We start from the raw sequence: 14,027 nt of genomic DNA, 5'->3' as shown, positions 1-14,027 counted from the left end.
AGGAGTGCAATGTCACACCCAATGGTCTGCTCGCAGGCCGCTAATTCTGGAGGGTGCATTAAGTGCAATAACACAGACAATGGAACTGCCGCAGGCAGCAATTGTCACAGGGAGGAATTACAGCCTTGTACTACCACTTGATGAATAATTCACACCAATTTACCATCTCATTTTATTCATTCGCTCTATGGGAAATCAAGGACAACTCTATTATATTCAGAAGATGCTCTGTTCTGCAAAGCATCATGGGCCAGCAGGATGGCTGTACTATTTTTCTTTCAACAAAGAAATATTTTCCAAAAAGCTAAGTCCAAATAACTCTGCAGTTTTTCTTCCTGGTTGCTGCATTTTTTTTTTTTTACATCTTATCAAAAGGTAAAAGAGGTAAAGAGGATGGTACAATAGCAGCTGATTTTACTTTGAGGTCTCACAACTTGTTCCCAAGAAACACAAATCATGGGAATCAGCAAAGAAGAAAAAAAAAATCACCTGTCTCCCCAGGAGCTACCAAAGAGAGGTTTATGCAAAGCATCTTTTAAGGGCTGGGTCCATGGTTCCTGGAATCTTGCCTCTCATGCTGTCACCGACATGCTATTAGGCTTCTCTTCTCTCACTGGTGTTGTGCCCAAGGAGATGCAAAGGGAGGGAGCGTTGCCATGAAGGGGGCCAGGAAGATCTCTCTCAGAGAAATTCAAAATGTCTCTGTTTCCAGAGCACTGAGAGAACCAGCCAGTCAGACAAACCTTAACTCGGATTATCGTCTGATGTCACATGCCCAATAGATTACACATAGGTTGGAGGGCAATATTTTTAAAATACATTAAGTTCTACAGGGAGTAAGTAGTGTTAAAGTCTAGGTGGAAGTTACACTTTCTTGGGATGAGCAAGGCCTTGACAAGCATTCAAAACAAAAAAACAGGGAAAGCACAAAGAAAAAGAATCTCTGAAAAATTTAAAGCTGTCAGAAAAATCAAAAGGAAAGGCCAAAAACATACTGCAAAATTATTTATACCCTGTATATATCACGAAGTGCTGCTAGCCTTCATTTAGAATGGTCTTTATGAATCGACAGGAAAAATGGTATTTCAACATAAAAACAGGCAAGGGACATGAACTGAGAGTTTGCAAAAATGGAAAAGAGCAATAAGCATTAGAAAAGTTGAAAGAAAAACTAATTTTCCAGTTAAATACAATTTTGACAGGCTATAATTGAATGAGTAAAAACAATAATCAATGTTATTAAGAATGCATGACAATACCATTGGTAACAATGTTTGGGGGCACAAATTTTAAGTACCTTTTTGGAAAGCCCTTTAGCTATATGTATTTCAATCTTATGAAACAGTTTATTCTCTAAATTCTCACTTTTTAGTTCTAAATTGTGTCTAATGGAATAATCAAAGATGCAGACCACAGAATGGTTATAATGTCATTAAAACAAGTAAAAAAACCAGAAGAATCCTTTATGTCCAAAATAATGTGATAATTAATAATACGTGATTATATAATATTCCATATGATGAAATAAAATAACACACATGACTGAGGAATATTATGACATGTGGACACTGCCCAACATAAAGCTAAGTGAAGAGGGCAGAACCAAAAGCTATATAGATACTATGATGTCAATTTTAAAAGTTCCATGTGTTCATATTACATAAATAAGATAAATTTGGTAAGAAATATTATAAGAATATTTGCTGGCATGATTACTAAATGGTAGAATTATTAATCTTTTTATTTTCATATTTCTCAGGAAGATTCTGGGCAGTAGGGTTAACAAAATATTACTCATAGAAACTCCTCCCATCCTGTCTCTCTATTATACCTAGCAAAGTTTGAGCCCAGTCTTGCTAAGTGTATTGATTGCCTTTGATTCATGAAAAGTCTTAACTACTCAACATTTTCATTGTCATGCACAAGTATGAACTAACTCATAAAAAGGTCAGTGAGTACCTCTTCATGGTCAAAACTGCAATCACACAACCAAGTGCACACTGTTGCCGGACAGTCATGTAGCACCACCCACCGAGTCTGCAGGATGCCTCCACCTGGACACACATACCTTTTCAGTCTTCGGATCTTTAGTGTTAAACTTAGTGTAATCTTCTTTTGCTTCTACAGGCTCATCTGATAACTTTATTTTCTGCAATGTTAGAGCAGTGAAGTGCTGTCAAATGTTACCATGACACATCAATGCATTCACAAAAAATGTGTAATTTAGCCCCACACAGAGGCTGCATGAAGCGCAGAGCTGCACTGGGATGACTTTCTGCCAGTGTACTTTTATGCTTAGCAGGTTGTGTGGGGAAGGAAGCCACATGGCACTTCTGAGAAGCAGCCTCCATGGTGGGCTGTGGCTGGGCTGGCACACGACCCGGCCCCTCAGCTCATCCAGCGACACTCGCAGAACCACAGGTTTTCTATCAAGGATGGCAAGCATCCAGGTGACTGCTGACTTCAAGGCCAATCCATGGGTAAATACAAGACCACTGAAGCCAAAGAATTCCCTCTAAGGTGGGGCAGGTGTTCAGCTGGAACCCCTAGCTTCATTTATCTCCTAAGCTGGTTTACATCCACTTATGAAGAGATGGACAGCATTATTCTATCATTGCCATCTTTGTATAGCTTCATGTTCTTACCTCCTTTTAATTCACGATTTTATTTCACCCACAGGAGAGTAACCTCGCACAGTGAGCAGTCAGGAGAGGGAGGCACAGAGCATAGCTTAGTCACCAGAGAGGCTGTGGGGTGTGACTGTTATTTTTATACAAGCTCTCTTTCTGGTGGGCCCAATGCAGCTACGTCAAACCATCATGGCATACTTTCACCTTTCCTCTGAGCACTCTGAACCAATGAATGTGAGAATCTTGTCAAGAGCTAACTGTGGGGCTGGCGCTGTGGCACAGTGGGTTAATCCTCCACTTGCGGTGCTGGAATTCCATATGGGCACCGGTTCTAGTCCCAGCTGCTCCTCTTTTAATCCAGCTCTCTGCTATGGCCTGGGAGAGCAGTGGAAGATAGCCCAGGTGCTTGGGCCCCTGCACCTGCATGGGAGACCCAGGGTAAGGTCCTGGCTCTTGGCTTCAGATCTGCTCAGCTCCAGCTGTTGTGGCCATTTGGAGAGTGAGCCAGTGGAGAAGACCTTTCTCTCTGTCTCTCCTTCTTACTGTCTGTAGTTCTACTCTCAATTAAATAATGCAAAATTATCATGCCATACCTAATCAGTAATAAGTACAACATCAGGGCCACTAGGTCTTGCTGGTTAAAACAAAGAACTGGCTGTACAGTGAGCACAAGCAGTATTTTATGGATCTTCAAGGTCTTTGTGGAAATGATGGGTTGGCAAGACCCAAAGCTGGGAAACACATTTTCATTCCCAGCTTCACTTATCATGCCCTCCCTTCTGCTACACAAAGACCCAGTGGAGTTGGTGAGAGGCCGCCACCCACATAGCACAAGGGGATAAAAATACATGTCTTGAACTTCTTTGCTCCAGAAAACAGAGAGGCATCCTGGGCATATATCACATAATGTGGGAAAACATCCTTATGACCAGATAGCAACACCCAGGACATGAATTGTCAAAAGAAAAAAGACTAGTTCATCAAACACAAACTCCCTACCAGCATAAAGTGTATGTATACATACAACTTTCTTAACTTACTTATTTCCACTAAGACAGCAAAGAGTGTATGGGGATGTGCATTTTTATTAGAAGGGTATTTTCATCCAGGAGAGTAGAACTCTTAGCCCACATCCCATGTCCGAGTTCCTGGGTTTGCGTCCCTGCTCTGCTTCTGATCCAGCTTCCTGCTAATGCACACCCTGGAGGCAGCAGTTGATGGTGCAAGTACCTGGGTCCCTGCCAGCCACATGAGAGAGCTGGATGGAATTCTGGGTTTCTGGCTTTGGCCTGGCTTAGCCCTGATGGCTCAGCAGGCATTTGGGGAATCAGTCAGTAGATGGGAGATCTGCCTCTGTCTATCTCTCTCTGTCTCTCTGCCTTTCAAACAAGTAAACAAAACATAAAAAAAAAAAAAAAAGATGAAAGGTACTCGCATATGAATACAGAACATCGGCTAAGAGGACTGACTTGTTCAGGTGTCTTAATCGCTCACAACCAAACCAGACATCAGTTATAAGTGCTCATAGAAAACAAAAGACAACGGCTGTGGTGGATTCCGCACCTAACTTGTTTTTACGCATTCCCAGCACACTGTTGAACGCACTCACAAATATCAGGACTGGAGCACTGACTGAAACGTGCGTTTGTTTAAAAGACCACATCCTATGGGTGTGGGGAATGTTTCTGCAGAGACAGATAAGTGGTTCAGAAAGACAGTGCCGGTGGTTCTGAGTGCACGGGTCCTGTTCTGGAAGGAGGAGAAGAGACAGCAGCGCACCACAGGGATTAACGCTGGGCCTGCTCTTCTTGTTATAAATGACCTGCAAGCAGGAACTTGGGAACACCTCCAGTCCCCTGGTTGTGCTTAGCTCTGCTGGCTGACCGTGCCAAATACGAAAGACGCAAGGGATGAGGGTTGAAAACTGAGCTTCAACAAAGACAGACACATGATAGTAGTTTAAAAAAATGCAATACACGGTAGGGATGACAGGCTCCATGCTATCAGCCACAATCCAGCTACAGAGGGACTTAACGGCTGCAGGGATGTATTTGATTTCTTTAACACAACAAGCGCACAACTGCAAAAATCCATCAAATCCTGGGCACACCCAGGAGAGCGTGCAGAAGACATGCCCTATGCTTGTTGAAACTGTAGTACATGATACAGTACACCCGGTAATGGACACACCAGAACCCCAGGAAGACACACCCCAGGGGATGACCGTCAAGGAGTGGGGAAAACAAGGCAGCAGATGAGGCCGAGACTCAGGAGGACCTGGCTCAGATCTAAATCTGAGCTTGGCAACTGCGGCTCATGGGTCAAATCCAGCTGGCTGCTTGTCTTTATAAGTGAAGTTCTGCTGGAGCCTGGCTACGCTGACTCCTGTATGTATCGCCTGTGGCTGCTTCTGCACACAGCAGAGCTGCGCATCTGCTGGCTTCAGGAAGTTTCAAATATTTACTACCTGGGCTTTGTCGAAAAAGTTTGCTGACCCTTGAGCTAAATCATCAGTGACAAAATCACACATGACTTACATTCTGGAAATAAAATGAGAAAACTGGGGTAGATAATAAGCTTAGAAGTGCATCACTCCAGAAGGTACCCAAGGCTTTATGAAGCCTTCAAGAAGAGCTTTAGACCAATTTGTGAATGATCTGCAAGCTACCAAGGAAGACCGATGTACGGGAGAAAGAAATGTGCTTAATTTGCAGAGAGAGAGAAGTAAGAAAAGCCATTCCACAGTGCCTACCCTCTTAGGTACAGCAAGACAACTCTGCCTCTCTGTGTCCCCTGGAAGTACTAGCCGCGATTAACTGCTGGACAGGAAGAAGCGTGTGTCTGGCCTGGAATGGCCTTTCTTGGATCTCATAGCAACTGACTCAGGAGCTCAGAGCTGTTCCTCAGGACAGTAAACACTGAACGTGTCCCTTCCTCCACCACTAACAATGATGCCCTTTTCATCTTCAGTCCTTTCTGAAAAGCAAAGTCATGGATATTCTGGAGCCACCCCGACCTCCAAATAGGACATGAGATGAAAAATCCTGAACCTGCTGGCCACCTTGAAGGCCAAGGAATGAATGGAGGGGCTGCAAAACTGTTTAATATCCTCGAATGTGGCAGGTGCTCAGGGCCTCTCCCTGATAAGCTGGGAGCTGTCCATCTGTGTGTGTCCCTGTCCATCTGATGTGGGCTGGCCTGAGGGACGCCACAGTCTGCAGCCAAGTGTGGGTATGAGTGGCTTCTCTGCTCCCCAGGTCTGGGAGACAAACACGAGCTGTAGAGGAATGGTGGGTAGCAGTCTGAGAGTCTCTGGGGGAGACATGGGATTTCCCCTAACAGATAAAAGTTACAGATTAATTTGTTCATCACTGGGGCAGGTGGCTAGCCTAGTGGTTAGGACACGTGTGTCCCGTATCACAGTATCTGAGTTCAGTCTCTGGCTCTAGCTCCTGACTCCAGCTTCCTATGGCTTCAGTGATGGCTCACGTAACTGGGTTCCTGCCGCCTACGTGGGAGACCTGGAGAAGGCACTGATCCAGTCTAACCACAGCCATTTCAGGCACTTGGGGAATGAACCAGCAAATGGGAGCTTGATCTCTCTCTCTCTCTCTGTCTGTGTGTCTGTCTCTCTGCCTCTCAAATACATAAAATAATAAATATATAAACTAATAAGACAAATTCTGATATCATTTCAAATTCAGGGAAAAAAAAAGGTCATCCTTGCTCAAAGGACTCTGTGTCACAAAAATCTTGTTCCTTGCATCCTTGTCCCAGTGGCAGCTAGATTTGGCAAAATGAGTTTTAGTTACACACAGAGTATTTCTAGAAATTAATAAAGTTGATTGATCCAGCTAACTATAGATGATTTCATTTTAACCATGTATCTGCAACATTTTCATAGAGGTGTCTTGCTAAAACCAACTTGGTTTTCACAGCACTTTATTTACCATTCAGGTAAAATTCCACAGGGGAAAAAAAAAAAAAAAAAAAAAACTAGGGATGGAGAGCCCAGTATAATCTATATTCCACACAGCATCACTCCATGCGAGATGGATTTAGTGAAGGACCCCAAAAGTGGTGCCCTTTTGTGACGACCCCAGAAACAGACTCCAGACCAGGCGATGCAAAAAGCAAGAGGCAGTTTTATTTCATTTGCGCAAATGGGCCCTCTGCTGCCACAAGCAGTGAGAAAGAGAGGAGCCCCGAGCCCCGATTACACGCAGTATTTAAAGCGAAAAGCCACACAATTATCATAGATTAACATTCTACTTGGTGTAAATAGCTCATTGGATAATTCTCAGCAATTGACCTAATATGGCAGTTTGGGAGCGGGTAGGGAAGTATTGTCAGTGGAAAAGTACTAGGTCGAAAAGGTATGTGGGGGGGGGTCGTTGAGGAAGAGAAATGGGTGGCTACGTGCCTGATGTCCTTGCGGTTTCTTTGTTAAGCTTGAGCAAGCACAGGGGAGGGGGCTTATGTACATAACAGGATGTTCTGTCGCCCGTATCTCTGAGTAGTATCTAACTGCTTTCTCTGTGAACCAGTTTACTCCCCCATTTCCCATGACTGTTTCTGGAACTGTTTGTCTCAGTTCCTGTTTTTCTATTTTATCAAGGCCACTTTTATCCCTTCATTCCCCCGTTTTCTCCTTGAGCTAATTTTAATCCTAAAATTGTGTACCTGTTACTGTTAAAGCTGTTGGTGAGGGGTTTCAATACGGTCACTGGTGGCCAGGGCTTGGTACTGCTGCGTGAGGACTAATGCCTGCACGGTGGACAGCCTGTCCCTAACAAACTAGAGTAATCGGTTTATAATGCATGGCCCGAAGGTCAGAATTAGGATTAAGATAATAAGGGGGCCCACTATGGTGGAGAGCAAGGCTGTCAACCAGGGTAACCTGTTATACCATCCCTCAAACCAGCTCTGAGTCTGTTCCCTTTCTCGTCGTCTCTTTTCCAGCCGCTCTCTTAGTTTGGCTAAAGAATCTTTTACTACCCCGGAGTGGTCTATATAGAAGCAGCATTCTTCTTTGAGAGCAGCACATAACCCTCCTTCTTTTAGAAACAACAGGTCCAAGCCCCTGCGATTTTGGATTACTACCTCTGAGAGGGAGGTGAGGGACTCTTGTAGTCGTTGGAGGTTCTGTTCTATCTCCATGATGTCCGCGTCCACCGCCTGTTGAAGGATCGCTAGTCTGCTGTTTCCTTGGGTTAAGGCGGCCGTCCCTGTGCCCAGCCCAGCGGCCGCTACCCCAAAGCTCAGTAGCACTGCTAGGGTCACGGAGGCCGGTTCCCTACGGAACCTGGTTATAGTGCTGTCGTACCGCTCCTCGAGTGTGCTTTCTGGGTGGTAAATTACCTTCGGGACGAGTGCCACCAGGACACAGAAATCCCCGGTCCCGTTGAGAACAGTGGTGGACACACAGGGAGCGAGGCCGCGAGAGCATGCCCACCAGGTTCCGGGGGGGTGGCACCAGGTACGAATTCCGGTCCACCAGGGAGGAGTTGGCAGTGGTGTTGCAGAGGCGCCGGTAGGCCGAGGGTGGGTCCCCGACACAGGATCTCCTCCCTGAGACCTCCGCCAAAGTTATCAGGGGTTTAACGGCAGGGCACTGCTGGTGGGACGAGGAGGTATTGAAGGTTCCAACGACAGCTACTCCCTCATAGTAGGGCGGGCTTGCGGACAAGCATAACCAGCAGGGGTTGGTCAGGTTAGGGTGAGACAGATTCAATGCCGAAAAGGCGCCTCGTATTAGCAACATTGCTCTCTCCCCTGCAGGTAGGCTTGTGAGGGGAACCGGTGAGCCTGTCCTCATAGAGGTCGGCGCCGGTGAGCCTGTTCCCTTAGAAGTCGGCTGCTTGGTCATCTCAGGCAGGGGAGGTCGGTAGGCAGGGGCCAGAGCCCTGTTGGGCCCTACCAGTAGGGGGTCGGGAGAGGTGATTCTTAGTCTAATTTTGAACCAAACCCCAAAATCTGTACCAGAAACATAATAGTGCAAACCCCAGATTCTCCCTTTTATCCAACTGGACAGCGTTGCGTATTGCTTTCCTGAGGTGGTAAAGGTAATATTAAGGGGATTGCACGTAGGGGAGCTTGCACATGGGGAAGTGGACCCCCGACTCACTGGGAGGAGGAGTGAACACTGACCTGAGTCCTCAGGAGTGAAGTTATGCTGTACAGTAATCCAATCCCAGAGGAAGGCCCCCAGTGTGCCGCCCCCATAGTTTCGCACCCCCAAGCCTTACAATATAGGGACTCCGGCCCTCCGCACCGGAAGATCTGATCCTGTCTTCTACCATCCTTGGGGCACACATAGAATTCAAGTTGACGTAGTCGGCATCTCCGAACTCGATATCTACATCCCGCCCCCATGGTGGTGGTGCTTCCTGGGGGATAAAGGAAGGGCTCCGGAACTGTGGAGGGGTGGGGTACGGCGTCCTGATTGGGTAGATCCCAGGTATCTAGCCCCAGGACTATTTGGCATACGTCTGGGTGGAGAGAAGGCCACCACATTCCTGGTACTCGAGTGTCGCTGGTTGACCAGGCCACACTACCCGAAGGGGAGACCACTTCCCAAGTGAGCTTTTGCGGCCCATGGGGGTTAGGGAGGGACGAGCTGGATAGGGTGAGACTAGGGTGAATCATAAGCAATACAAGCAACGGGTTAATGATTACAAACATTAGGCAGCTTTTAGAAGTCTTATCTTGAGGGGGTTTTGAGTGCGCTGGAGTTTCCATCTCGATGGTTCACTTGTGTCCTTGGCCGAACTCTCCTCCTTTTCTGATGCCTTTTTGATGTGAGAGGCGTGAACCCAAGCCGCGATTCCGTCCACTTTCACTGCTGTTGGCGCTGTCAGTAGTACGGTGTAGGGCCCTTTCCAGCGCGGTTCAAGGGTCTTAGTCTGGTGTCTACGAACGTAGACCGAGTCCCCTGTCTGGAAGGGGTGAGGTACTGCAGGGCTCTTGGACTGATACACCGCCGCCAGCGGTTTCCACACATGCCTCTGGATCAATTGCAAGGCTCTAAGCCGGGCCTTAGTGCAAGAAGCTGCTCCCGTCCGTATACCAGGTGACTGCGTTTGGCAGGGGTAGATCGGTCAGGTCCTCTTGGGTCCCGTGCACTTCGGCTAACACTTGGTGGCAGTCGTGGTCGACTTGTGATTCAGACCCCGGCTCAGGAAGCAGGGTGGCCGGATTGAGCGAGGCAGCAGTCCCATACCGGATCCGTTCAGGGTTGAGCAACATGGCCTGGTAGTGGGTGATCCTGGCATTCGAGAGCCATCTGTCTGGCGGTTGGCGGATGACGGCCTCGATGGCGTGGGGTGCCACTATGGTGAGTGGTTGCCCCAGAGTCAATTTGTCCGAGTCTTTCACCAAGACGGCCACAGCCGCAATCATGCGGAGGCAAGGGGGCCACTCCGAGGCGACACTGTCCAGTTTCTTTGAAAAGCACGCCACAGGTCTTTTCCAGGGCCCCAAATTCTGAGTTAAGACACCCTTTGCCATTCCCCCTTTCTCATCCACATAGAGGGTAAAGGGCTTAGCGGGGTCCGGGAGGCTTAATGCAGGAGCCTCCAAGAGGGCTCGTTTTATCTTGTCAAATGCTAATTGTTGTTCCCTTCCCCAGATGAACGGGGAATTTGTCCTGGTTAAGGGGGTACAGGGACGCTGCCATCTCCGCAAAACCCGGTATCCAGAGGCGGCAGAAGCCGGTGCTGCCCAAGAACTTCCTGAGGTGGTGAGCATTTTTAGGCGGCAGGATGAGCGCTACGGCCTTTTTACGTTCCTCAGTCAGCCACCTCCGACCCCCCTCCAATACGTAACCCAGGTAGGTCACGCGTTGGGTGCAAAGTTGGGCCTTCTTCGCGGAAGCCCTGTATCCTAACTCTCCCAGCCTATGGAGTAGGGCCTCCGTACCTTTGGTGCAACCCTGCTCAGTCTCTGCAGCTAACAACAGGTCATCCACGTATTGTAGGAGAGTTAACTCTGGGTGGCTTACCCGGAAATCCGCCAAGTCCTGGTGTAGGGCTTCATCAAACAGTGTAGGGGAGTTCTTGAACCCTTGGGGAAGCCTGGTCCACGTTAGTTGTCCCGAAAACCCAGTCTCTGGGTCTTTCCACTCGAAGGCAAAGAGAGGTTGACTCTGGGGACTCAGTCTTAGGCAAAAGAAGGCATCTTTCAAGTCAAGCACCGTATACCAAGTTCGGGTCGGGGGCAGGGTGCTCAGCAGGTTATACGGGTTAGGGACCGTAGGGTGAATGTCCTCAGCCCTACGGTTTACTTCCCGTAGGTCTTGCACTGGCCTGTAGTCATTGGAGCCAGGCTTTTTGATTGGTAACAAAGGTGTATTCCAAGGTGACTGACAAGGTCTTAATATGCCCAGTTTTATTAGTCTCTGTATGTGTGGCCGAATTCCAACCTTTGCCTCCGTAGCCATAAGGTATTGGTGGATAGATACGGGAGCGGCCGTGGGCTTCAGGCTTACTATCACCGGGGGCTGTCGGACAGCCAACCCTACTCCTCCCATCTCTGCCCAAGACTGGGGGAATTTAGTAAGCCATTCAGATGTTACTTGGGACTGAGCTGGTAGGGGGCACTCATGAAGGCGGTGTTCGTCTTCCAGCCGAAGGGTCAACACATGGAGGGGTTGGCCTGCGGGGCCGACTACTGTGGCTCCCCTGTCTTGGGATCTGGGCCCCAACCTTTGAGAGCAGATCCCTTCCCAGCAGGGGGTATGGGCAGTCCGGCACTAGTAAGAACGAATGCGTGACCCGCCCTGTTGCCAGGTCAACCTTACGCTCAGTAGTCCATTTGTACAGTTTTCCTCCGGTGGCCCCCTGGACCCATGATGTCTTAGAACTGGAGGGCCCTCAGCTGTGGTAAGAACAGAATGCTGGGCTCCAGTGTTGACCAGAAAGGTGACTGGTCGGCCTCCCACTTTCAGGGTTACCCGGGGCTCAGGGGGAGGCTCCTGGCCCTATTCGTCGTCTTCCAATGAAAGGACCGGAGCGGTTCTCTGCTGGGGTCTTGGCCGTCCCTTGTTCGGACAGTCCCTGGCCCAATGTCCTCTTTCTTTACAATAGGCGCACTGGTCTCGTTCCACTCTCGGTCTCCGTTTGTCTCCCTGGTCCCTGTCTTGCCTGCCCTTGTCTCGTCCTGTTTTTGACCCTGCAACTATGGTGGCCAGGACCTTTACTAATTGTTTATCCCTTTTCCTATCCCTTTGATCCTGTTCCCTACGTACTCTTTCTTCCCTTTCTTCTTTAGTTTCTCTTTTGTTATAAATCTTTTCTGCCTCCTTCACCAAGTCGGGGAGTGTATATCCCTGCAGGCCTTCCAACCTTTGTAATCTTGTGCGGATGTCCGGGGCCGATTGTCCAATGAATGACATGATTATGTCGGCCTGCCGGTCAGGGGCCTGTGGGTCAAAGGGAGTATACATTCTGTATCCTTCCATTAACCTTTCTAAAAATCCTGCCGGAGTTTCCTCACTACCCTGCACAATCGCACGTACCTTGGCCAAATTGGTGGGGCGTCTTCCTGCCCCCCGGAGACCTGTCAGGAGAACCTGGCGATAGAGACGGAGTCGCTCCCTACCCGCTGCCGTATTGAAGTCCCAATTTGGTCGAGTCAGCGGGAACACCTCATCAATCTCGTTAGGTAGCTGAGTGGGACGGCCGTCATCCCCCAGCACATTTTTGCGGGCTTCTGTGAAAACCCGCTGCCGCTCTTCCGTGGTCAGGAGGGCTTGTAAGAGCTGCTGACAGTCATCCCAAGTGGGTTGGAGGGTTAACAGAATCGACTCAATCAGACCTGTGAGGGCCTGAGGGTCCTGAGAAAATGGGGGGTTGTGGGTTTTCCAGTTGTAGAGATCTGATGCAGAGAATGGCCAATACTGAAACTCCCCCCACACCGAACGCAATGGGAATGCCTGGGATGCCCAATAATCCCCCCCTTCCCTTTGCTCTCGGCGAAGGCGCAGGTGAGTATTTGGTGGTGATGGGTCTCGTAGGGAAGTGGGTTGTGGTCCCCTTGATTCTTGGACCGTTGAGTCCGGGGACGGGGCAGAGGAAGGCACCTCCCTCAATGCCGGATGGTTGTATGGCGGTGGGGGATCCAAAAGGAGGAGGTCCTCCTGTCCACCCGAAAGGACGGGTGGACATGTTGTTTTCGGTGGTTGAAGTTCCTTTAGGGGATAGAGATCGGAGGTTGGCGGGGGACCTTGCACTGGGGTTCCTGCTGGAGCGGGGATCAGGGGAGTTGAGGAGGGAAGCGGGGGAGGCCTGGGACCCCCACCAACTTCCTCCTTCTCTTTCTGCTGACGGTCTTTGATGTCTCCATGTGCGAGGAAAGGTTTAACCCAAAGCGGGGGCTTCCGGGTCAAGTCTTCCCACACTGTGATATATGGCACTTGGTCTGGATGTCCCCCTCCACCCTTACGGCAGACTTGGTCTTTAACCTGCAAAATTAAGTCAAGGTTAAAGGTTCCGTCCTTCGGCCACCCGACACCGAAGGTGGGCCACTCGGAGGTGCAAAGCGCCACCCACTCCTTTTTGCGGACTTCCATCAACAACCTGCGGGCGATCTCTCAAACCTCCTTCCAGTGTCCTAGAGTCAGGCTCAAAGGTGTTGTTAATTGTTGCCCCAGGACGACAGATGGGGGAGACAGTAAGAAATAAAGAACGACAAAAACAGCGACACACAGAACACAAATCACAAGCTGCGCGGCAACAGACCGAGACAAAACCGAAACTAAAATTTCAGATGGGAGCGGCCGTCTGGCCAGACTCTCCCCTGGAAGAAGGGAAATGCTCTCTTTCCCCTCTTCCCAGACCACCACTGGAGCGTCCTCCAGGGTGGGACCAGGGGTCTCAGGACATGTCTGTCTCCCCGACTGGTCCAATACTGAGCCTGCACAGGCGCCCCAGGAGGGATTCCACGTCTCCCTGGCAGACAAGGACAAACAGTACAAACCACAATTACAATAATATACAAGTAAACAAACTTACCTCCGTCAGGCCGATGGAGTGTGGGAGTCTGGGGTCTCCCAATTCCCGGACGAGCCCCCAAATGAAGGACCCCAAAAGTGGTGCCCTTTTGTGATGACCCCAGAAACACAGACTCCAGACCAGGCGATGCAAAAAGCAAGAGGCAGTTTTATTTCATTTGCGCAAATGGGCCCTCTGCTGCCACAAGCAGTGAGAAAGAGAGGAGCCCCGAGCCCCGATTACACGCAGTATTTAAAGCGAAAAGCCACACAATTATCATAGATTAACATTCTACTTGGTGTAAATAGCTCATTGGATAATTCTCAGCAATTGACCTAATATGGCAGTTTGGGAGCGGGTAGGGAAGTATTGTCAGTGGAAAAGTACTAGGTTGAAAGGGTATGTT

At 48.9% G+C, this 14,027-nt stretch overlaps 1 protein-coding gene across 3 annotated transcripts in view; it reads right to left on the bottom strand.

Annotated features, from left to right (window-relative positions):
• Nucleotides 1–14,027, bottom strand: part of RNASEH2B (ribonuclease H2 subunit B) — an 86,839-nt gene that overhangs the window by 14,032 nt on the left and 58,780 nt on the right. Inside the window, exon 10 of one of the 3 annotated variants that reach the window (XM_017350301.3) lies at nt 2,069–2,149. The exons of 1 other annotated variant lie outside the window; for it this stretch is intronic. In XM_017350301.3, coding sequence (XP_017205790.2) covers nt 2,069–2,149 — 81 coding nt within the window. Of the gene's footprint in view, nt 1–2,068; nt 2,150–6,758; nt 13,093–14,027 lie in introns of those variants that run through there. One more of the 3 variants, XM_008273860.4, reaches the window with a different exon arrangement.

The sequence above is a fragment of the Oryctolagus cuniculus genome, chromosome 9, assembly GCF_964237555.1.
Source record: "Oryctolagus cuniculus chromosome 9, mOryCun1.1, whole genome shotgun sequence".
NCBI classification, from domain to species: domain Eukaryota; kingdom Metazoa; phylum Chordata; class Mammalia; order Lagomorpha; family Leporidae; genus Oryctolagus; species Oryctolagus cuniculus.
This window is presented reverse-complemented; position numbering and strand designations above follow the sequence as displayed.